This window comes from Erinaceus europaeus, chromosome 16 (genome assembly GCF_950295315.1).
Source record: "Erinaceus europaeus chromosome 16, mEriEur2.1, whole genome shotgun sequence".
Taxonomy (NCBI): domain Eukaryota; kingdom Metazoa; phylum Chordata; class Mammalia; order Eulipotyphla; family Erinaceidae; genus Erinaceus; species Erinaceus europaeus.
The window spans coordinates 46,943,918-46,969,148 of NC_080177.1; the positions used below are offsets into that span (position 1 = coordinate 46,943,918).

General features: G+C 44.7%; 1 protein-coding gene across 4 annotated transcripts in view; it reads right to left on the bottom strand.

The window, feature by feature from the left end:
* The window catches only part of RPAP1 (RNA polymerase II associated protein 1), a 53,125-nt gene that overhangs the window by 3,373 nt on the left and 24,521 nt on the right, over positions 1 to 25,231 (bottom strand). For 3 of the 4 annotated variants that reach the window (XM_007536480.3, XM_060175052.1, XM_060175051.1), the window contains exons 7-22: positions 24,236 to 24,412; positions 23,253 to 23,368; positions 22,928 to 23,026; positions 21,621 to 21,722; positions 17,245 to 17,412; positions 16,846 to 17,028; positions 16,602 to 16,736; positions 16,342 to 16,512; positions 15,222 to 15,379; positions 14,134 to 14,289; positions 13,784 to 13,976; positions 13,340 to 13,449; positions 12,561 to 12,756; positions 12,201 to 12,353; positions 11,880 to 12,022; positions 9,300 to 10,056 (exon numbers count right to left, since the gene is read on the bottom strand). In XM_007536480.3, coding sequence (XP_007536542.1) covers positions 9,300 to 10,056; positions 11,880 to 12,022; positions 12,201 to 12,353; positions 12,561 to 12,756; positions 13,340 to 13,449; positions 13,784 to 13,976; positions 14,134 to 14,289; positions 15,222 to 15,379; positions 16,342 to 16,512; positions 16,602 to 16,736; positions 16,846 to 17,028; positions 17,245 to 17,412; positions 21,621 to 21,722; positions 22,928 to 23,026; positions 23,253 to 23,368; positions 24,236 to 24,412 — 3,017 coding nt within the window. The remainder of the gene's footprint in view (positions 1 to 9,299; positions 10,057 to 11,879; positions 12,023 to 12,200; positions 12,354 to 12,560; positions 12,757 to 13,339; positions 13,450 to 13,783; positions 13,977 to 14,133; positions 14,290 to 15,221; positions 15,380 to 16,341; positions 16,513 to 16,601; positions 16,737 to 16,845; positions 17,029 to 17,244; positions 17,413 to 21,620; positions 21,723 to 22,927; positions 23,027 to 23,252; positions 23,369 to 24,235; positions 24,413 to 25,231) is intronic. The other variant, XM_060175053.1, reaches the window with a different exon arrangement.

Consider the following 25,231-nt stretch of genomic DNA (forward strand, 5'->3'; position numbering starts at 1 on the left):
CCCTCAGGATCCCAGAGCCAACAGGGAAGAAAAAGAACAAAAAGAGGCTTTAACAGCCATTGTACTTCAACTCAGGGATTGAAATAATATTGAAACAACTGTAAATTTCCACAACTATGAACTCTTCAAGTACCTTACTTAGGCATAAGTCAATCCAGGCAAGAGTGATCAGTAATTTGAAAAGTACTGAGAGAGGGACCTCATAACATATAGAATAGTTAAACCAACAAGAAGAAACATTGGAGAAATGAACCAGGACAAAAGTCCAGCTAAAAGCCCTCCAAAGGTTGAAGCATAGAATAATGAGTTCAACATCCAAACATTAGTTAGGGAAATAGTCACAGGAGTGAGTAAAGAGTTTGAAAGAATTGTCATTAGAATTGCAGAAATAAGAGAGAGAGGAGAGATTTCCAGAGGCAGGGCTACGAGCAGCAGCAGATCTGTTTCTCTCCTCTCCCGGATCAACTAGGAATACCAAAGGAGGCCACCTGGAACTGAAACAAGGCAGGAGTAGAACGACTACAGGAACCCACCAAACCAATGCAAATGCATGTGGCTGGTGACAGAGAGAAGCCTAGGGAGAGACTAAGTGGCTGGTAACAGTCCGATGGTCTATCAGTTGAGACACCACCTCCAGTCTGTTCCACCAACAAGGGGACAGCTGAAGGGAGGAGAGGATGCTCCGGAGACTCACCAAATGCAACTCTGAGTCTCCATTGCTACTGCCCTCAAAATCTGGAGCAGCGGCAGGGAGGGACACTGGGGGACAGAGATCTAATCAGGAAACTGAGGAGAAGACCTATACCTTGGTGGCATAGCTGTGGGGCTGTGAAAGTCTCTTTGCATAACCACTGGACTATCTCTGCCATACCCTGCCTTATCTCTTGGTTAGGAGTCAGTGATTAAGTTAAGAAGCTTACTTAGAGTTAGAAGCCCTCAGGCTCCCATAACCTACAGAGAAGAAGAAAAAAAAAAGAGGCTTTTAAATCACTGAGCTCCAACTCAGGGATTAAAATACTATTGAAACAACTGTTAACTTCCACCACTGTGAACCCTTTAATTACCTTACTTAGACACAAGTCAATCCAGGAAATAGTGATCAGTAATTTGAAAAGTACTAAGAGAGGGAACTCATGACATAATATATAAAATGGGTAAACCAACAAGAAGAAATACTGGAGAAGCAAACCAGGATAACAGTCCAGCTAAAAGTCCCCTAAACAGTCCAGCTAAAAGCCCCCCAAAGCACAAAATAATGAGTTCAACATCTAAACATTAGCTAAGGAAATAATCACAGGAGTGAGTAAAGAGTTTGAAAGAACTGTAATCAGAAATACAGGAACAACAAATGAGACTCTGGAAGAAAACACTAACTATCTCAAGGTTATTAGAGAGCTGAAAGCTGAAATAGCTGAGCTAAGAACACAACTAGCTGAACAAGATAAAACAGTATCAGAACAGGGAAACAAAATAGAAGAACTCCAGAAAACAGTAGAGGGCAAAGAGAATAGAATCTATGAGGCTGAAGACAGAATTAGCAAGATCAAGGATGAATTAAAGACAATTAAAAAAGAAGTAAAAGATCTCAAAAAGAGATTAAGAGATGCTGAAAACAACAACAGAGACCTATGGGATGATTTCAAAAGAAACAATATACACATTATTGGCTTACCAGAGGAAGAAAGAGAGGGAGAGGAAGAAAGCATTCTTCAGGCCATAATAGCTGAAAACTTCTCTAGTCTAGACAACATCAAAGCCATAAAGATTCAAGAAGCCCAGAGGGTCCCAAACAGAATTAACCCAGACTTAAAGACACCAAGACACATCATATCTAGAATAGAAAGGAATAAGGATAAAGAAAGGATCCTGAAGGCTGCAAGAGAAAAACAAAAGTCACCTACAGAGGAAAACCCACAAGATTAGCAGCAGACTTCTCCACACAAACACTACAGGCCAGAAGAGAATGGCAAGATATCTATCGAGTGCTCAATGAGAAAGGCTTTCAACCAAGAATACTATATCCTGCTAGACTGTCATTCAGACTAGATGGAGGCATCAAAACCTTCTCAGACAAGCAACAGTTGAAGGAATCAACTATCACCAAGCCTGTCCTGAAAGAAGTTCTGAAAGGTCTTCTATAAACAGTCAGACCATCATAAATAGGACATAGATCAGAACACTCTAAAACTCTACAAGAATGGCGTTAAAATATCTTCAATCTTCGATATTAATAAATGTCAATGACCTGAATTCACCTATTAAAAGACACAGAGTAGGAAGATGGATCATAAAATACAACCCAACAATATGCTGTCTACAGGAAACCCACCTAACTCAACAAGACAAACACAGACTTAAAGCGAAAGGATGGAAAACTATCATACAAGCCAATGGCACACAAAAAAGGGCAGGAACAGCTATTCTCATATCTGACATGATAGACTTTAAAAAAGATAAGATCAAAAAAGATAGGAATGGACACTACTTAATGCTCAGAGGATCAGTCAATCAAGAGGACTTAACAATTAGTAACATCTATGCACCCAATGAGAAGTCATCTAAATACATCAAACGTCTACTGAAAGAGCTACAGCAATATATTAACAGTAACACAGTCATAGTAGGGGACTTCAACACCCCATTCTCTCAACTTGACAGATCACCCAAGCAGAAAAATCAATAAAGACATAAGGGAGCTACCTGAAGAGATAGATAAACTAGAACTATTGGACATTTTCAAAGTCATTCATCCCAAGAAACTGGAATAAACATTTTACTCGAATCCATGTGGGTCATTCTCAAGGAGAGACCATATGTTAGGCCACAAAGACAGCCTCAGCAAATTCAAGAGCATTGAAATCATCCGAAGCATCTTCTCAGACCACAGTGGAATTAAACTAATACTTAACAATCAACAAAAGATTAGTAATAGTCCCAAAATGTGGAAGCTCAACAGTACACTTCTTAATAACCTCTGGGTAAAAGAGGAAATCAAGGAAGAAATCAAAATGTATTGAGAGTTCAATGAAAATGAAGACACAAGCTATTTGGGACACAGCTAAGGCAGTACTAAGAGGGAAGTTCGTAGAAATACAAGCACACATTAAAACAAGAAAAAGCACAAATAAAAAGCCTGATTGTACATCTTAAAGACCTAGAAGAAGAACAACAAAGGAACCCTAAAGCAACCAGAAGGACAGAAATCACTAAAGTTAGGGTAGAAATAAATAACACTGAGAATAAGAAAACAATACAAAAGATCAACAAAAGTAAATGTTGGTTCTTCGAAAGAGTAAACAAAATCGACAAACCTTTAGCCAGACTCACAAAACAAAAAAGGGAGAAGATGCAAATAAATTGGGTCATAAATGAAAGAGGAGATATCACAACAGACACTGCAGAAATTCAACATATCATGCGAGGCTTCTATGAACAACTATATGCCACCAAGCTAGAGAACCTGGAAGAAATGGACGATTTCCTAGATACCTACCAACTTCCAAAACTAAGTCAAGAGGAAGTGGATAACATGAACAGGCCCATCACAGCTAATGAAATTGAAACAGTTATCAAAAAATAAAAGTCCTGGACCAGATGGTTTTACAAATGAATTCTACAAAACCTTCAAAGAAGAACTAATACCTCTACTTTTAAAAGTCTTCCAGAAGATTGAAGACACTGGAATACTCCCTGCCAGCTTCTATGAAGCCAACATCACTCTGATACCAAAAGCAGACAGGGACACAACCAAAAAAGAAAACCAATATCTCTGATGAACATAGATGCTAAAAAACTGAACAAAATTCTAGCCAACCGGATATAGCAGTATATTAAAAAGATTGTTCATCATGACCAAGTGGGGTTTATCCCAGGCATGCAAGGTTGGTTTAATATATGTAAATCAATCAATGTGATCCACCACATCAACAAAAGCAAGACCAAAAACCACATGTTCATATCAATAGATGCAGAGAAAGCCTTTGACAAAATACAACATCCCTTTATGATCAAAACACTACAAAAAATGGGAATAGATGGAAAATTCCTGAAGATAGCGGAGTCTATATATAGCAAACCTATAGCCAACATCATACTCAATGGTGAAAAACTGGAAGCATTTCCATTCAGATCAGGTACTAGACAGGGATGCCCACTATGACCATTACTATTCAGCATAGTGTTGGAAGTTCTTGCCATAGCAATCAGGTAGGAGCAAGGAATTTAAAGGGATACAAATTGGAAGAGAAGAAGTCAAACTCTCCCTATTTGCAGATGACATGATAGTATACACAGAAAAACCTAAGGAATCCAGCAAGAAGCTTTTGGAAATCATCAGGAAATACAGTAAGGTGGCAGGCTATAAAATTAACATTCAAAAGTCAGTGGCATTCCTCTATGCAAACACTAAGTTAGAAGAAATTGAAAGCCAGAAATCAATTCCTTTTACTACAGCAACAAAAACAATAAAATATCTAGGAGTAAACCTAACCAAAGAAGTGAAAGACTTGTATACTGAAAATTATGAGTCACTACTCAAGGAAATTGAAAATGACACAAAGAAGTGGAAAGGTATTCCATGTTCATGGGTTGGTAGAATTAACATCACCAAAATGAATATACTACGCAGAGCCATCTACAAATTTAATGCTATCCCCATCAAGATCCCAAGCACATTTTTTAGGAGAATAGAACAAATGCTACAAATGTTTATCTGGAACCAGAAATGACCTAGAATTGCCAAAACAATCTTGAGAACAAAGAACAGAACCAGAGGCATCACACTCCCAGATCTCAAATTGTATTATAGGGCCATTGTCATCAAAACTGCTTGGTACCGGAACATGAATAGACACACTGACCAGTGGAATAGAATTGAGAGCCCAGAAATGAGCCCCCACACTTATGGACATCTAATCTTTGACAAAAGGGGCCCAGACTATTAAATGGGAAAAGCAGAGTCTCTTCAACAAATGGTGTTGGAAACAATGGGTTGAAACATGCAGAAGAATGAAACTGAACCACTGTATTTCACCAAATACAAAAGTAAATTCCAAGTGGATTAAGGACTTGGATGTTAGACCATAAACTATCAGATACTTAGAAGAAAATATTGGCAGAACTCTTTCCCACATAAATTTTAAAGACATCTTCAATGAAACGAATCCAATTACAAAGAAGACTAAGGCAAGTATAAACCTATGGGACTACATCAAATTAAAAAGCTTCTTCACAGCAAAAGAAACCACTACCCAAACCAAGAGACCCCTCACAGAATGGCAGAAGATCTTTACATGCCATACATCAGACAAGAATTTAAGAACCAACATATATAAAGAGCTTGCCAAACTCAACAATAAGACAACAAATAACCCCATCCAAAAATGAGTGGAGAACATGGACAGAATATTCACCACAGAAGAGATCCAAAAGGCCGAGAAACACATGAAAAAATGCTCCAAGTCTCTGATTGTCAGAGAAATGCAAATAAAAACAACAACGAGATACTACTTCACTCCTGTGAGAATGTCATACATCAGAAAAGGTAACAGCAGCAAATGCTGAAGAGGCTGTGGGGTCAGAGGAACCTTCCTACACTGCTGGTGGGAATGTCAATTGGTCCAACCTCTGTGGATAACAGTCTTGAGAACTCTCAGAAGGCTAGAAATGGACATACCCTATGATCCTGCAATTCCCCTCCTGGGGATATATCCTAAGGAACCCAACACACCCATCCAAAAAGATCTGTGTACACATATGTTTTCCGCCGATCTTGGATGACTTTGAATAACTCATGTTAAGTGAAATCAGTCAGAAACAGGATGAATATGGGATGATCTCACTCTCAGGCAGAAGTTGAAAAACAAGATCAGAAAAGAAAACACAAGTAGAACCTGAAATGGAATTGGTGTATCGCACCAAAGTAAAAGACTCTGGGGTGGGTGGGTGGGTGGAGAAAATACACGTCCAAGAAGGATTCAGAGGACCTAGTGGGGGTTGTATTGTTATATGGGAAACTGGGGAATGTTATGCATGTACAAACTATTGTACTTACTGTTGAATGTAAAACATTAATTCCCCAATTAAAAAAAAAATAGTACTAAAAAAAAAAAGAAAAAAAATCTTCAATCTATGATAGCAGTAAATGTCAATGGCCTGAATTCACCTATTAAAAGGCACAAAGTAAGAAGATAAATCAGAAAATACAATCCAATAATATGCTGACTGCAGAAAACCCACCTAACTCAACAAGACAAAGTGAAACGATGAAAACTATCATGCAAGTCAGCAGACCATTAGAAAAGCCAGGAACAGCTATTTTCATATCTCACACGATAGACTTTAAAATAAATAATATTTAAAACGATAGGGATGGGCATTACTTAATGCTCAGAGGATCAGTCAATCAAGAGGACTTAGCAATTATTAACATCTATGCACCCAATGAGAAGCCACCTAAATACATCAAACATTTACTGAAAGAGCTACAGCAGTATATTTATAGCAACACAATAATAGTAGGGGACTTCAACATCCCACTCTCTCAACTTGATAGATCATCCAGGCAGAAAATCAATAAAGAAATGAGGGAGCTAAATGATGAGATAGATAAACTAGAACTATTGGATATTTTCAGAGTCATTCACCCCAAGAAACTGGAATACACATTCTACTCAAGTCCACATGGGTCATTCTTTTTTTTTTTTTAATATTTATTTAATTTATTTATTCCCTTTTGTTGCCCTTGTTGTTTTATTGTTGTAGTTATTATTGTTGTTGTCGTTGTTGGATAGGACAGAGAGAAATGGAGAGAGGAGGGGAAGACAGAGAGGAGGAGAGAAAGATAGACACCTGCAGACCTGCTTCACCACCTGTGAAGTGACTCCCCTGCGCTACAGCCTGACTCCCCACATGGGTCATTCTTAAGGCCACAAAGAAAGCATCAGTGAATTCAAGAGCATTGAAATCATCCCAAGTATCTTCTCAGGCCACAGTGGAATTAAACACTTAACAATAAGCAAAAGATTAGTAATAGTCCCAAAATGCGGAAGCTCAACAGTACACTTCTTAACAACCTCTGGGTCAAAGAGGAAATTAAGGAAGAAATCAAAATGTATTGAGAGTTCAATGAAAATGAAGACACAAGCTATCAAAATATTTGGGACATAGCTAAGGCAGTACTGAGAGGGAAGTTCAAATCCATACAAGCACACATTAGGAAACAAGGAAAAGCTCAAATAAACAACCTGACTGCACATTTTAAAGACCTTGAAGAAGAACAAAGGAACCCTAAAGCAACCAGAAGGACAGAAATATCTAAAGTTAGGGAAAAATAAATAACATTGAAAATAAGAAAACCGGGAGTCAGGCGGTAGCTCAGAGGATTAAGCGCACGTGGCGCCAAACGCAAGGACCGGCTTAAGGATCACGGTTCAAGCCCCCGGCTCTCCACCTGCAGGGGAGTCGCTTCACAGGCGGTGAAGCAGATCTGCAGGTGTCTGTCTTTCTCTCCCCCTCTCTGTCTTCCCCTCCTCTCTCCATTTCTCTCTGTCCTACCCAACAATGACGACATCAATAATAACTATAACAATAAAAACAACGGCAACAAAAGGGAATAAATACATAAATATTAAAAAAAAACTTTAAAAAAAAAAGAAGAAAACCATACAAAAGATCAACAAAAGTAAATTGGTTCGTTGAAAGAGTGAACAATTCAACAAACCTTTAGCCAGACTCACAAAACAAAAAAAGGAGAAAACCAAATAAATTTGATTGTAAATGAAAGAGAAGATATCACAACAGACACTGCAGAAATTCGACACATCATGCAAGGCTTCTATGAACAACTATATGCCACCAAGCTAGAGAACCTGGAAGAAATGGACAATTTCAGGAGTCGGGCAATAGCACAGTGGGTTAATAGCCAAAATCTGGAAGCCAAAACCAGGTGTCCAACAACAGATGAGTGGCTGAGCAAGTTGTGGTATATATACACAATGCAATACTACTCAGCTATTAAAAATAGTGATTTCACTATCTTCAGCCCATGTTGGATGGAGCTTGAAGAAATCATGTTAAGTGAAATAAGTCAGAAACAGAAGGATGAATATGGAATGATCTTACTCACAGGTAGAAGTTGAAAAACAAGATCAGAAGAGAAAACACAAAGCAGAATTTGGACTGGAGTTGATGTATTGCACCAAAGTAAAAGACTCTGGAGTGGGTGGTTGGGGGGTACAGCTCCTGGAAAAGGATGACAGAAGACCTCAAGGGGGTTGGTTATATTGTTATGTGGAAAACTGAGATATGTTATGCATGTATAAACTATTGTATTCACTGTCAAATGTAAAACATTAATCTCCCCAATAAAAGGGAAAAAAAAAGAAAAAAAATCTTATAACTTATGGTCAAGTAGGTAGAGAAGTGGATATGGCATTGGACTTTCAAGCATGAGGTCCCAAGTTCAATCCCCGGCAGCACATGTACAAGAGTAATGATCTGGTTCTTTTTCTCTCTCCTGCTCCTTTCTCTCATTAATAAACAAATATAATCTAAAAAAAAAAAAAGTATAGCTTACAAGTTTAACTTCTTAGCCTGATATTTGAGGCTCCAAGACTTTGGTATCCTTATTCTAACAAATTCCCAAAGTGAGATCTGCTCTAGATTACTCCTTCCTTCCAAGCTGCCATACTCCTTGCCTGGTAGCTTCTGTTCTTCCTCCTCAACAACCCAAATCCTACTGGACCTTTGGTACCCAAGTCAGTCCCCACTTCTTCTTTTTAAATTTTTATTATCTTTATTTATAGAGAGGGAGAGAGACAGAGATTCACCTGCAGCCCTGCTTCACCACTCACAAAGCTTTCCCCTTGCATGTAGGGACCAAGGACTAGAACCCGGGTCCTTGCGCACTGTAACATGTGCATTCAACCAGGTGTGCCACCACCCGGCCTCAGTTCCCACTTCTTCCACAAAACCTTCTGTGGGGAAAGTCACTTCGTTCCTTTGCTTCTCTGAATATTGACTTGCTATCTAGAGTCTAACATATTTAGAACTAAGCTGTTTTCTAGCACATCACTCATGTCTAGATTGGAGCACCTCGAGAGAAAGGAGTCATGCCTTTTTGATAATGTTAAACACCTACTGCATGTCTGACATAACAATATCCCTTCCCATGCATTCTCTTTATTGCTTCAGAGTCTCCAATGTGGGAGAGAAGGCTCACCAGAGCTCCCCCTGCTCAGGACTCCCCCACAGACCCAGGAGAAAATGTGTGTGTGCACTCTCCTAGGCTGAGAAAGTACCTGGGTCAGAGGCAGTCCTAGAGCTCGCAATGCTCCCACGTGCTCTCCAAAGAGGGCCAGGCGCAGGGTGACACTGAACCGACGCTGCAGAGGAAGGAGGACTAGAGTCCCAAAGAGGGGATCTCCAAAAGAGACAGCCTCAAAATGCTCCAAGAAGTTGGCATAGAGATCAGGGAAAGATGCCAGGCCAGGAAGCGGGCAATCCAGGTTGAGCTTTGCGAGGACTTCAGGCTGGCAGAGTTGACCCAAGAGGGCTGCCACCAGGTGTTGTATTGGGGTTTCCCGGAAAAGTTCACTGTCTGCCAGGAAGACACACATGAGTCGGGCCAGGCGGGCAGCAGGAGGCACAGCCCACAGGACCTGGGGACGCCAGCTCTCTAGGACAAGCACCCACTGCAGAGTCCGCATGGTGGTACCCATGGTGTCAGCAGAAAGGGGCCCTGAGGGGGTGTGCAACGCTCGGTGGTAGAGGTGGATGAGTGGCAGGAAAGGCCAGTCTGTGGGCAGCAGTGGCTCCTTGGGCACAGGGAGCAGCAGGGATGGCACTTGCTGTAGCTCCCCTTGGTATATAGCCTGGGAAGCTAGTAGGCTGGCCTGGGCCAGTGAGCAGTGGCTCAGGTAACAGCCTCGGATGCTGGGGAGGTTCTGGCAAGCTTGAGCTAGCAGAGCCCCTCGCCCACACCCAGGGTCCTTGCTGCTCCCTAAGGAGAGCCGGTCAGAGAAGTCAGCTGCCTCTGGACCCCCAGATGCTTTTTCCCTGTAACAAAACCAAAAATAAACACAAATGAGGGCTAGAACCCTGGCACCCTGAAGCTCCCATGGCTCCCTAGAGCCCTAGACCCAACCCTGCTCCCTCTGTGTGCCCAATCACTTCCCATGTGGTATGTGTAGGTGAAGAATTGCTGTGCCTGTCTGTCCACAGTCAAGTGGGAAGGATGTTGATGATGCTCATCTTACAGCACAGGTGGAATACTTGAGAGAGCACTAGCACTCAGCAGCATTAACTATGATACATGTGTGGCTAGTTCAGAAACTAGTTCTGGGGAGTCAGGAAGTTGTGCAGCGGGTTAAGTGCAGGTGGTGCAAAGCGCAAGGACTGGCATAAGGACCCCAGTTCGAGCCCCCATCTCCCCACCTGCAGGGGTGTTGCTTAATAAGCAGTGAAGCAGGTCTGCAGGGTCTATCTTTCTCTCCCCATCTCTGTCCTCCACTCCTCTCTCCATTTCTCTCTGTCCTATCTAACAACAGACTCTCAAGCATAAGGTCTGAGATTAATCTCTGGCATCCTATCTTCTAGAGTGGTGCTATCTTTCTCTTATTAATATATATAAATTAATTTTTTTTTAATCAGCCTAGAAGGGATTACAGTGAATACAGTGAATAAAATATTAGACTCTCAAACATGAAGTCCTGAGCTTGATCTGGAATTGCATGTGCCAGAGTGATGTTCTCATTCTTTCTTCCTCTCTCTAATTACTATCTTTATTTATTGGGTAGAGACAGCCAGAAATTGAGGGGGAGAGAGAGTGAGAACTGCAGCACTGCTCACCATTCGTGAAGCTTTTCCCCTGCAGGTGGGACCAGGGCTGGAGCCTGGGTCCTTGCATATTGTGACATGTGCGCTCAATTAGGCGTGCTACCACCTAGTCCCCCCCTTTTAAATCTTTCATTTATTTATTATTGGATAGAGAAAGAAAGAAATTAAGAGGGGAGGGGTAATAGAGGAAAAGAGACACCTGCAGCTCTGCTTCACCACTTGTGAAGCTTCTCCCCTTGCAGGTGGGGACCAAATGCTTGAACCTGGGTCCTTGCACACTGTAATGTGTGTGCTTAAGCAAGTGTGCCACTTCTTGGCCCCTCCCCTCTTTCCCCTCTTACTAATAAATTAATTTTTAAAAATATTTTATTTATTTTACTTTTGAAAGATGCAGACAGAGAGACACAGATGGAAACACCAAAGCACTGCTCATATCTGGCTTATGGCAGTGTAGGGGATTGAACCTGGGACTTTGGAACCTCATGAGAGTCTGTTTGCATAACCATTATGATATCTCCTCCACTCTGAATTAAATAAAAAAAAATCAGAAGATGCGGAAGTGTGTATGGTGCAAGCACATGGACCGTCGTAAGGATTCCGGTTCTAGCCCCTGGCTCCCCACCTGCAAGGGAGTTGCTTCACAGGCGGTGAAGCAGGTCTGCAGGTGTCTTTCTCTCCCCGTCATCCCCTCCTCTCTCCATTTCTCTCTGTATTATCCAACAATGACACCAATAACTACAACAATAAAACAAGGGCAACAAAAGCGAATAAGTAAACAAATTTTTAAAAAATCAGAAAAATGTATTAAAATAAAAATTATTTCTGTTCATGCAGTAACACTAAGATATCAAGATAATTCTCCACTTTGGCTATTATTCTTACTCTCACTGTACTAAAAGGAAATGAAGATTGGGCAGATTGGGGGTTAGGGGTTATTCCATGAAAGAAAGAACTAAATACAGGCCTCCCAGCTCCCAACTAGGACCACTCAATCAGCAACCAGACACTGTCAATGAGGCTACTGGTGCCCCTCCTGGGCTTACGGAAGGAGCTCTGGCTGGAACACACAGTTCAGTAGCAGCTCTTGTGCAAGGTGCTCACTGCCGGGCAGTAGCCGGCTCAGCAGGATCAAGGCCAGGCTGTGATGGAGTGCAGTGCTGGGAGCTGAGACAGACTGCAGCATTGCCTGTGGACAGAGAAGCAGGGAGCTATTCAGAGTTGGCGAGGGAAAGCAGAGGGTAAATGAGAACATATTCTAAAGGGAACAGACTTGCATGTCTGAAGGAATCAGGAGTTACATGGCCTTGCAGAGGTAGCAAAGGTTCCAGAAAAACACAATGGGTACATAGGAGTAGGGCACCTACCACTCTCTGGGCCAGAGCAAGTGCCAGGTACTGCAGATGGTGCTCATGGCGCAGGGCCCACACAGAGAAGGGTGTGAGTTGGGGGGCAGCCATAGTGTTTACACACTGAAGGAAGTAATTCTGGAGTCCTGGGGCAACCAATATGGCAGCTAGCTGAGGAAAAGCAAATTCTTCAGATCTAAATTTAATCCCCTCTGGGGCTCCCCAGGCATTCCCCCCCCCCCCCATACATACATACCAGCTAGCTCAGAGAAGTAGGTGCTAGCATAAGAAGTCTCCATTCTTTTCTCATTCTTGTCGACTTGCCACCATTCCCCACCCCCACCCCCACCCCCCCCCAAGCAGGCACCCAAGGCTCACCTGGCCACAAAGTCCTTTGTGGAGCCGAGTCAGAGTGTTGAAGAGGGCGAGGAGTGCGGTGAGGAAGGGGAAGGGAGAGGCTGAGCTGGCCAGACTGAGAAGAGGGCAACTAGCTGAGCAGCCCAGGGACACAAGGCTCGGGAGAGCTTCAGGGCCCGGAGCACAAGACAGTGGGTTGCAGAGGGGGGAGCAGTGCCTAGAAGCAGGATGGAGAAGCTGAGGGGGCACTGGTCTGATGTGTACCAGGCACCTAGATGTGCAGGTCAGTGCTGACATTCCTTAGCCACACACAACTGCTGTCTACTATGGATGCAGTTTATGGCAGAGGAGGTGGTTCCTGTGAGTAGAGCTCAGGACTTGTATGTGTAAGGACATGGGCTCAATGCACAGAATCACTTATGCCAGAGCTGAATAGTGCTCTGATCGCTCTCAAAAAATAATTATTCTCAATAAATAATTATTACTCTCTCTCTCTCTCTATATATATATATATATATATATATATATATATATATAGAGAGAGAGAGAGAGAGAGAGAGAGAGCCAGAACATTATTCTGACACACGTGATGCTGGGGCTCAAACTTAGGACCTCATGCATTATTCTCTTCATCACCTCCCAGACCACATTAAGACTAATGTTTTTTTCTCCTCAGAAGTTTGTGCCTAGGGATTCAGGTTTCTCACAGGCTGAGGGTCCCACCAAGGATAGAGATGGGGGTCAGATCCCACAAGGAGGAACAACTTCCTTCCCCCCCCCCCCATAAGCAGTGCACATACCCAAGGGCTTCCCAGAGGTTGCCCAAGGTGGGATGGTGTAGCAGGGGCAGCAGCAGCTCCTCAGATAGGTGCTCCATGTCTTGAAGCCAGTCCTCTGGGCATACTCCTGGCTGCAGGACCAAGGTGCTCACTGAGCTCACAGCCAGGACACCTATTTTCCTATACCCCCATGCCCAAGCCAAACCTATGATTGTAAGAGGCCATAGGACCAGTGTGTGGGGGCTCCTGCCTTCTGACACTTCTGAAAGGCAAGAAGCCCCTGAGGCTAGGGCAGCACTGTCTGGGGTCTTCAAAGAGCACAGGGGTTCCAGGGAGGTTGGGATGCTAGAAGCACCACTGGGTATAGAGTAGAGAGAGGAGGAAAACAGTGTGAGGAAGAATGGAGATGGTGGGGCAGAAACGGAGGGAAGAAATTTAGAGGGAAGGCAGGCAGGTGGCACTCACCTGTTGGCTCCAGCTCTGGTAGTAGGCACCCAGGAAGAGCAGGCAGGCAGTGGGTACTGAGCCCAGGGCATACCACACCTCTGACCTGGGCAGCATTTTTAAGGTCTGTCTTAAACATGGCTCCACAAGAGGCTTGAGTCCAGATACCTGGGTCCAACTGATGAAGGGCAATAGGCGGGTCTTGGGATAGTCACTATAGGAGGGGCAGAAGGGGCCACAGTGAGGGTCTAACTGCTGCAGCTCCCCCTAGAGCTTGAGCTATCCTCACTCCCTCACTCGGGAGGGAGCAGCCTTGCCTGATATGGAGTCCTGGCTGGATGTCCCTGCAGAAGGCCCTTGCTGTCACCTACCTGCTGGCCTCTGAGGCACTGCTGGCTGCTAGGGTCAGCTGGGTGAGGAGTGTCAGCATTGAGGAAATGCGCTGCACACACAGAGGCTGAGGAGAGTGAGTGCCGAGCTCCTTGGGCATAGCCTGCAGGGCCCGCATCAGCACTGGGTACAGCTCCCTGGAGAAGACAGCCAGAGCATCTCAGTGAGAAAGGAGGTGGAGACATAGCTTTTGTCCTGGCAATCTGCAGTCTGGCCTAGTAGGACCAGGAGGAAGTGGCTTTTAGGAAGCTTCCCAGGAACTGGGAGCCCCCTGCAAGTCTTTCCTTGACAGGGAATGGAAACTGGATTCATCAAGATACCACTGTTGTGGTGCACAGGTCTGCTCCATGTCCCCCTAACTGGTCTTGCACCCAAAGCCTACTTATTCCTTCTTCCTCTTCACTCTAAGTCTCTGTTGCAAGCTTGAAATTTTAGGCAGGGCTAAGTTTTAGACATAGGAGCTCAGGTCAAAAGTGCACAACTCGGAATAAGGGGGTCACACACCCAGCAGAGCACATGCGTTACCATGAGTGAGGACCTGGGTTCAAACTCTGGGTCACCACCTGTAGGGAGGAGCTTCATGAGTGCTGAACAGTGCTGCATGTGCCTTTCCTCTCTGTCTCCCTATCATAAAGAAAAATGAAAGAAGAGGGAGAAAAACAAACAGTGACCAGCAGTGGTAGTGCCATGCAGGCACCACCCCAGCAATAATCTTGGTAGAAAAAAAGAAGGGGGAGTGGGGAGGAGGTGGAAGAGAAAAAGAAGAAAGAGGAAGGAGGAGGAGAAGAAAGAAGAGGAGGAAGAAAAGGAGGAGGAGGAGAAGAAAAAGGGGGGGGCGGGGAATGGTTGAGTGCACATGTTACCATGCACAAGGACCTGATTCAAGCCCCTGGTCCTCACCTGCAGGTGGGAAGCTTCATGAGTAGTGAAGCAGTGCTGCAAGTGTCTCTCTCCCCATCTCTATCTCTCCTTCCCCTCTCAGTATCTGTCTTATCAAAAAAGAAGAGAAGGTAGGGGGGTAATGTTGAGGAACAGAACTATGGGTTCTGAACAGAGTCCCCTTACTCACCGATAGAGATCAGCACCCTGGCCATAGGATGAAGCCACAGCCCACAGTCTGAAGGCCTCGGTGCTCAGTGTCTCGGCTTCCTCTGGGGGCAAGGCCAATTCTTGGGGAGACTCGGCTATGAAGCGACACAAGCGGCTCCGGAGGTCAAAATTGTTCAGCTGGGAGTACAAGAGAGGTTGGGGATCAGGCTCAGCTGGAAGCCCTAGGTAGTTTCAGGTCCTTTCCCTACAGAGCCTGGCCCTACTCACTTCTGTTCTCAGCCATTTTGGTGCTATACAGTCATAGCTCTGGGCAAGGGGTAGGGGGGTTACCACATCTTTCCCTCCCTGTTCCCTTCCTTTTCCGTAAGCACTTGCTGAGCACTTGTTTTTGTTTGTTTGACCACAGAAATGTTCAGCTGACTTACAGTGGAGTTGGGAACTGAACCTGCGACCTTGAAGCCTCAAGCATAAAAGTCTATCACATAAATTTCTTTTTTTTTTAATTATTATTATTTTTATTTATTTATTCCCTTTTGTTGCCCTTGTTGTTTTTTTATTGTTGTAGTTATTGTTGTTGTCGTTGTTGGATAGGACAGAGAGAAATGGAGAGAGGAGGGGAAGACATAGAGCGGGAGAGAAAGATAGACACCTGCAGACCTGCTTCACCGCCTGTGAAGCGACTCCCCTGCAGGTGGGGAGCCGGGGGCTCAAACCGGGATCCAAATGCCGGTCCTTGTGCTTTGCGCCACCTGCGCTTAACCCGCTGCGCTACAGCCCGACTCCCTCACATAAATTTCTATGCTATCTTCCAGCCCAGGGCACATTTTACAGGGCTACTTGATCTGTTTTCTGGCAATGGGGAGTCCTTCACATAATAGCACAGCAGGCTGGGTAGACAGCATAATGGCTATGCAGAAAGTTCTCATGCCTGAGGTTCTGAAATTCCAGGTTCAATCTCTAACATCATTATAAGCCAGAATTAAGCAGTGCTCTAATTAAAATGTAACAGCAATGATAGTGATGATGATAGTGATGATAATAATACATAGCAGAGTAGGTTTATAGGAAGTGGAAGCTGACATATGTGGTGACCTGGACACCCCAAGCCCAGAGGGCACAAATCCCCGTATGCTGCTCACTAGACGAGCAGCAATATTCCTGCTGGCAGAAGCCAGCACTCGGAGCAACTTCATGGCAGCAGCACAGGGCACTCTGTGTAGACTAGTGGCAGGCCCTGGCTCCACAGGGGTCCAGTTGGTGGGCAGGAACTCTTGAACCACAGTCTCTATCAAACGTGGGCACTCTAACACCTGTGAAGGGAGAAGTCACAGGGAGGATGAAGGGTTAAGATGGGGCCTTCTGTTATGATGTCCCTGCATGTTCCTAGCTTCTTCCTCACCCTTGTGGCTGCCTCCAGGGAATGCCGGGCCAGGCGGATGAGTACGGCCAGGATGTCAAGGACCACAGAAGGTCCTGGGCAGATCACCTCAAGAATGTAACGCAGCCGGGGCAGCAAACTGGTGGCCAGAAGCCCCTGGGCATGGAGCAGAGAGATGGACCCACAGCTGAACATGGCTGGAAGAGGCACTGCTGGCCTCACCTGCCCAGAGTGTGCCCTTGCAGTGATGATGTAGTGTCATTACCTTGATGACATCATGCCGGGCCAAATCTGATGGAGGACGGCCTCCTCTCTCAGGACTCTTCTTTTTTGCTTTTTCTGCTGTGGGCTGTTCATCCTCATCCTCATCCTCTTTGTCTTCCTTGCTGGGCATTAATGGAAACACAACAGATCCAAGGTACCAGGAGAAGGTGCTATCAAGGAGCTCCTGCCAAAGGACACAGAAGGGTGGGAAAGAGAGATGACCAGGTTTGGAAACAATACCAGAAGCACCCACAGAGAACAGACAGGAAGGCTCTTGGATTTTGGGAATTTTTCAAAGTGAGTGAAGCTACCATCTTTGAAGCTGCCTCAGCAATGAGGGTCCATCACACAGCAGTAAGGACCCTGATGCTTTTAAGTTCCAGTCCTGTCACTGTTATACCTCATCTCCAGGTACCACCAGCAGAGCCCGAAGAGCATGGACTGCAGCTGCGATGACCCCATCCACTCGGTCATCCAGGGAGAAGCGCAACAGGAAAAGAAAGCCAGCATCTAAAAGGAGGCGCAAGATGCTGTCTTCCAGCCGGTCCCCAAACTCACCAGCCTGAGCCTTGAAGGAACAAAAATGTTAGCTGAAGATGCTAAGGTTAGTTGTCTGGTAGTCCTTTATCCACTGTTAGTACACTGTACTAACAGTGGATAAAGTATTAGATTCTCAACCATGAGGTCCTGAGTTCAATCCCATGCAGCACATGTACCAGAGTGATGTCTGATTCTTTCTTTCTCTCTCCTATCTTTCTCATGAAAAAATAAATAAATTCTTGGGGCCAGATGGTGGTGCACGTGGTTGAGCATACATGTTAAAGTGCGCAAGGACCTGGGTTCGAGCCCCTGGTCCCCAGTTGCAAGGGGAAAGCTTTGTGAGTGGTGAAGCAGGGCTGCAGATGTCTCTCTCTGTCTCTCTCCCTTCCTATCACCCCCTTCCCTATCAATTTCTGGCTATCTCTATCCAATAAGTAAATAAAGATTAAAAAAAGAAAGAAATTCTTAAAAAAAAAAAAGATGCTATGGTTAAAGTGTTGTCCTAAATACTATAACCACCCACCTAAAACCCTGTGAGTCAGGGTGAGTCACAGGTGCAATCTGACCCACAAATTTACAGCCTGACCTATAGGTGTACAATCTGATCCATAAGTGTAGTGGGATCCACAGATGTGCAGTCTGCCCTACAGGTATATAGTCTAAGCCAAAGGTGTACAGTCTGAAGGACAGTTGTGCAGGCAAGTGAATCAGAAGGCAAAGGGTTGGAGTAGGACACCAAAGTAAAAACCTTGGGTTGAGGGTGAGGTGAGGGTGGATGTTCAGCTTCATGGGGTGGGGTGAGGTGGGGGGTGGGGGAGGGGAGGGGGGATGGGACACAGTCTTTTGGTGGTGGGGATGGTGCTTATGTACACTCCTATCAATTTGTAGTCATATAATTCACTATTTAATTAATATGAGAGGCGAACAACTGATTGAATGTCTCAAACTTTTTAAATCACAGACTGAGTCTTTTTAATACATAGGCTGAGTCTGATATGTTGACTCTCTTAAAAGCTTAGACCAGGGGGGTCAGGCGGTAGTGCAGCAGGTTAAGGGCACGTAGAGCAAAGAGCAAGGACTGGCATAAGGATCCCGGTTTAAGCCCCCGGCTCCCCACATGCAGGGGAGTCGCTTCACAGGTGGAGAAGCAGGTCTGCAGGTGTCTATCTTTCTCTCCCGCTCTATGTCTTCCCCTCCTCTCTCCATTTCTCTCTGTCCTATCCAAAAACGAACGACATCAACAATAACAATAATAACCACACAAGGCTACAACAACAAGGGCAACAAAAGGGAGAAAAAAATGGCCTCTAGGAGCAGTGGATTCATAGTGCAGGCACTGAGCCCCAGCGATAACTCTGGAGGCAAAAAAAAAAAAAGAAAGAAAGAAAAAGCTTAGACCAGAAGTAACTGGTGGCACAGCTATATGCAAATAATGTCAAAAGACATAAAGTATGGTGATGTTGTATATGATACAGCAAATCCTAACAAAGGGATATTTCAACATTAACCCAATCACCAAATGATGTGATTATAGTAATAATTATCTATTGTCTTCTTGAACCCTAAGACAGCGGGAACCTCCCACTTCCTCTTTAGAGTCTATATTTCCCCCAGTCCTGGAACCTCTAGGGTGGGGCTCACATTCCTACATACTTCTCTCAATTCATACCAAATGATACTCCATCCGCCAATCCCAACCTAGTCAATGCATAGAGTACCACCTCAGTATGCTTCACTTCAGATTGTGTCCAGAGATGTCAGGTGTGGAATGTCAACCCTATACCCTCATTACTCGGGTGAGACCTTTCCTTTCATAGGATTCTCAAATTCCATTCCAGGAGGTTCACTTCCTAACAAAATCCCAAAACCTAGATATAGAACAGGTCCCATAAGATAGAGCATATGTTCACAGGTATCCATAAATTAGGGCAAAATATATACCTGGAAGCAAAAATATACAATAGTCTGTAGTGAGTCAGTATAAAGTTCCTAATGAAATAGTGTCTACTTAAGGCTTAGATACCCTCCTCACCTACTTCCTATTACAGTTTTCTCACTCATTCCAAAGCTAACCTCATCAAAGCAAGGACTGCAAAAGCTGAATAAGGGCAAGAGACTGGCATACTTTAACGATGACTCTTTAGTCACTATCAGGCCACCCCATCAGCTGGGCCCTTATTTGGGCAGTCCTGAGATTCCCAAACAGACATCATGATCTCGAACAGATCCCTCTCTCCATTGCTACTAGCCATCTCTAGCAGAAACAACACAATAGGCCCCTTTGTGGGCCCCCATAGGACCTTGCCCTCAACTTGGATCAACAACGGTAGAGAATGTTCCATCCTGCAAAGGGAGGCTAGACAATATACTCTATGCAACACCTGAGGAAGATGGGTCCTGATATTGGGGCAGCTTGGAATGTTCCAACTCATGACCACAGAATGTGAGCTCAGATCTACAGGGGTGCAAAGGTCACATAGTCTCCTAAGCTGAATATGGGCCCCAGATCACATCAAATCGATGGGGTTTATAGTCAACAATATTAATACACCTATATTAATACACCTATATTAATATACAACAATATTAATACACCTATATTTCCTATATTTGGGAGCTGCTCTTTTCCCTGATCCAGCTTTCTGGTCCTTTTTCTAGCCATGACATCACCTCCCCAGATAATAAGGATCCACTTGCATATCAGATTTCAGGCTCAGGCAAAAAACAAAAAACAAACAAACAAAAAAAACACTAGTATAGCTACAGGCCCTTTAGAATATAATTAAAATATGCCTACTACTAGCTATCTACAAAATGGAGGGCCAACCAACTATTCCAGCCTTTAGGTCCATAAATGGTCAACAATTTGTTTGGCTTTTTATGTTAACTCTATTTTCTTTTTTTTTTTTTAATTTTTAAAGATATATATATTTTAATATTTATTTATTTATTCCCTTTTGTTGCCCTTGTTGTCTTTTTACTGTTGCTGTAGTTGTTGTTATTGATGTCATTGTTGTTGGATAGGACAGAGATAAATGGAAAGAGGAGGGGAAGAGAGAGGGGGGGAGAGAAAAGACACCTGCAGACCTGCTTCACCGCCTATGAAGCAACTCCCCTGCATGCTGCATGCTGCGCTACCACCTGACTCCCATTAACTCTATTTTCAACCACCAGGTTCCAGATGCTAGCATGATGCTGACCAGACTTCCCTGGGCAGACAATCCCACCAATGTGTCCTGGAGCTCCGCTTCCCCAGAAGGGAGAGAAAGACAGGCTGGGAGTATGGATCGACCTGTCAACACCCATGTTCAGCGGGGAAGTATTTACAGAAGCCAGACCTTCTGCACCCCACAATGACCTTGGGTCCATACTCCCAGAGGGTTAAAGAATAGGAAAGCTATCAGGGGAGGGGATGATACACGGAGGTCTGGTAGTGGGAACTGTGCGAAGTTGCACCCCTCTTATCCTATGGTTTTGTCAATGTTTCCTTTTTATAAATAAAAAAGATAATGTCTGAACAACTAAATAAAGAAAAAAACAAAACAAACAAACAAAACAACAACAACAAAAACTACTCACAACATTGCAAACTGAAACATTTGCAGAAATTCACTTAACTACGTGTGTCCATGCACATGGTTAAGAAACTAAAACTGGCTGCTCTATCAGACTGTGGCAGTGGGCTGCCAGAGGCCAAAGGATAGTCTGAAATAAGACAGCAAAAACTAATTCTGTCTAAACCATGGGAGGGGATGGATACAGAGTTCTGGTGGTGGGAATTGTGTGAAGTTGTACCCCTCTTATCCTATGGTTTAGTCAATGTTTCCTTTTATTTTTTAAATATTTATTTATTCTCTTTTGTTGCCCTTATTTTATTGTTGTAATTATTGTTGATGTCATCACTGTTGGATAGGACAGAGAGAAATGGAGAGAGGAGAAAAGACAGAGAGGGGGAGAGAAAGACAGATACTGCAGACCTGCTTCACCGCCTATGAAGTGACTCCCCTGTAGGTGGGGAGCCAGAGGCTCGAACCGGGATCCTCACGCCGGTCCTTGTACTTTGTGCCACCTGCGCTTAACCTGCTGCGCTACCGCCTGACTCCCAATGTTTCCTTTTTATAAATAAAAAATCAAACAAACAAACAAACAAAAAGAAGGCAAAGGGTGAGTACTGAGGATGTAAAAAGTGGGAAGTGAGGGGTGGGGTAGGTAGAACCAGGCTTGTAGCCCACTCACCCTGCTGATGACTTGGGCCAAAACGTGAAGTGCCAGAGCTCTCTGCTGGGACACCTGGCTACGCGTTAGGTAGAACAACTCCTGCAGGGAATACCCTGCTCTCTGTGAGTGGAACAAGAAATTAGAAGACAGGCAAGAGAGATACAATAGTTATGCAAAATGCTTTCACACCTGAGGCACCTGAGGTCCCAGGTTCAATCCCAGGCACCACCATAAGCCAGAGCTATGCAGTATTCTGGTTAACACACACACACACACACACACACACACACGCGCGCGCACTGAGTGGTGGTGTACCTTGTTGAATTCATATATTACAATGCATAATGACCCAGGTTCAAGCCCCCAGTTCCCACCTGCAGGGGAAAAGCTTTGCAACTGGTGAAGCTGTGCAGGTGTCTCTCTTTCTCTCCCTGTCTCCCCCTACCCTCTCAATTTCTGGCTGTCTCTGTTCAATAAATATTTTTTAAAATTTATATATGGGTCCAGGAGGTGACATAGTGGATAAAGTATTAGACTCTCAAGCATGTGAACCTGAGTTCACTTCCCAGCAGCATATGTACCAGAGTAATGTCTGGTTCTTTATCTCTCTCTTTCTCATGAGTAAATAAATAAATTCTAATAAATAAATAAATAAATAAATGGCAGAAGGCGTCAACTGGTGGGCAGCACAGCCCATGCCCTACCTGCACAATAAACAGCAACCTTGAAGTACCAGGCACAGAGTTCAGTGCAAATGCCAAGGGCAGGAGAAAGATAGGTAGGTGATAACTCTCACCTCTGCTCACTCAAGATGCTAAAGATGGGATCTGTACACAAGTTAGTTTGGTATAAGGCAGGCTGGGATAAATGCAGTAATCAGTGTTTAACTGGTAGAAGAGAAAGGCGATCTGGAAGTTGGTGGGAGAGCTCTGCTGACTGGCACAGAGCAAAGGGGAGAGAGCAGCAGCAGGTGTGAAGAGTGAGGGAGAAGAACTGTAGGGACAGCAGCAACAAAGCACGGAAGGTCTGTCTGGCTAGACAGAGGGATTAGGACCTTCTGTGAGAGGAGCTACAGGAATCTTTCAGAGGAAATCAGTGTGACAGCTCCATGGGAGCAGCACAGCCTGGCAGACATGGTAGCTGAGCAAGGTGCTCATCTAGGCCTCCTGGGGGATGGGAGAGGGTGTGAGTTCTGGTAACCGGCAACAGAGAGTTTCAGCCTAAAAGCCTGAGTGGACAGGAAGGCTCTTGTCAATCAGGCACCCAGAGGCAACTGACCAGAGTCCTTGCTTCCAAGTCTCTGCCGGGAACTAGCCACATCTCACCTCTGCTTCTTCTCCATGGTGGTGAAGGCCCAGGTGGGTGGGCAGGTCCACATCAGGAGCCAATAGCTCTCCTTGGAGACTGAATCGGGCCTGCATCCTCTGAGGGTGAGAAAGAGAACCATAAGGAGAGACAAAGGCACCTGCTCTTCACCTTAACTGCCAGCGATTTTCCCTCTGAAATTGGGATTCCCTGGCCTTGGGGGCCCTGGCAAATGATGAGAGGAAAGTGAGCATCAAGGAAGGCTGACTCTCATACTTGGGGAGAGAGAGAGAGAACAAGTCTCACCCACCCCACTCCAGCCCATAGAAGTCACCGGCCCCTCACCTCTTGAGTTTGCTGTTGCTGTAGTGGGGGCAAGTCCTGAGTCCAGTGGAGCTTTTCCAGCTCAACAGTATCCATGTGTAGCCACTCTTTATTGGGAGTCACAGGCAGTGCCAGGGCTGGGGTGAAGGAAGCACAGTAGCATAGCCTGAGGACTTAGTGTATAGCTCACAGCTGTTAGTCACCTTACTCCAAGGAATGGTAGCCTCTGCCTTCAGCTATGGCTGTATCACATGGTTCAGGGCTATCAATTCCTTGAAACTGGGTGAATGTCACCTGTGCAGGACATGTCCTAGCAGACCCTAAGCATTTATTGGAGAGAAAGAGGGAACACAGGAGAAAGAACCAGGAATAATATTCACCCATCTCTCGCATCAGCTCTCCAAAACAGTAGGGGATGGGGACAAGGAGTAAGGGGCAAGATGCAGAAATTCAGACTTTTTCGCCCTGCCTCACTTAGCCCCTAACCAAAGTGCTCAACTGGCCCAGAGCTCAGCCAAGAGCAAGAGATTGTTGGGTCTCATAATTCAATCTCTTGTTAATCACTAATAAAAGAATCCAGTTCCTGGGAAGTAATTTCTCTCACTGGCCTCTCTGCTACAGGACTGGTATGCTAATAAGGACTGTGTCAGGTTCTTTCCCAGCAGCCTTGTGGTCGCCTTCCCCCAGCACTGAGGAGAGGCAGGAAGAGGAGGATAAAGGGAGCCAGACCTGGGTCAGCTAAGCTGCTGCCAGTGCAGAGTGGCTGGCCTGCTGGGGGCAAGGGGTCTAGCCATGTTCAGCCTCTGAACAAGGAAGGGGGATGGAAAAGCAACAAAATTAGTAAACAAGTAGCAGGTAAAGGAAAAAGGCATGAGTCAAGCAATAATGAGGACTATAGTGAATTATCCAAGGAAAGATTGTCTTGCTTCTCATTTTGCAGGATAAGGGGAAGGGGAAACTTTCCTCTATCTTATTGCTCCAAGAAAGGCCCACCCCCTCCAAACCTGAGGCTCTGGGCTCCAGTTCTTCCTTTCTGGGCTCACTGGGAGAAACTGGCACGGTGCATTTTCCCCCAGTGACCTGCACAGCAGGGCCTCTAGACTTTTGCTCCTCTGTGCTCTTCTCTCCTGCTTGTTCACAGGTTTGGCTATGAGATCGCAAGAAGGCCACCAAGCTGGGATCTAGAGGGTTGAGAGGAGAATAGATAGGATGGGTCCTCCCCAGCCTTTTGTAGACCAGAAGTCTGACCACTACTTGTCAAGGTCAAGAAGGGTGGAATGCCAGCCCTGACCTGAGCCCCTGGTGCCTTGTGAGGCCTCAGAGACCCTGCCTCATACCTGTCACTGGCACAAGTTTATGCTTATCCTGTGCTTGGTGCCAGCTTCATACCATGGGTTGAATGAATGAATGTATGCTGACTGGGACATTTAGTGGAATCAGTTCTTTCACTTCTAGGTCATTTGTTTATGCACTAACACTCATGAAAACACTAATATATGCCATGCTCTTTGTGGTGCTAGGTGGACAGTTTGTAACAAGACTAGCTTGGTGCTACTGTTTTGGTAAATAGAAGAAGAAGGCATGGTCTAGTGTAGCATCACATAATTGAGTATATACAGGTATAAAGCTTTTTTTTTTTGTTTTTTGCCACCATTATTATCACTAGGGCTTGTTGCCCACATGATGACTTTCCTATTCTAGGCCTTTTTTCTTTTTTCTTTCATAGAGGAAAAGAGATACAGAGAGAAGATCTGTAGCACCACTCATGAAACTTCCATGTTGCAGTCAATGACCCAGGGCTCAACAGGTATAACATGCAGTAATGTGCCCTTTACCCAATATACCACTATCCAGCCCAAGTGGACTGTCCTTTACATTTGGATAGTACAATACACCTAGTACAGTGGGTAAGAGCAGGACTGGGAAGCCAAATGGATCTGGATATATATCTCATCTCATCTGTGTTCCTTATGATGACCAGGAGGAAGTTTTGAACCTTG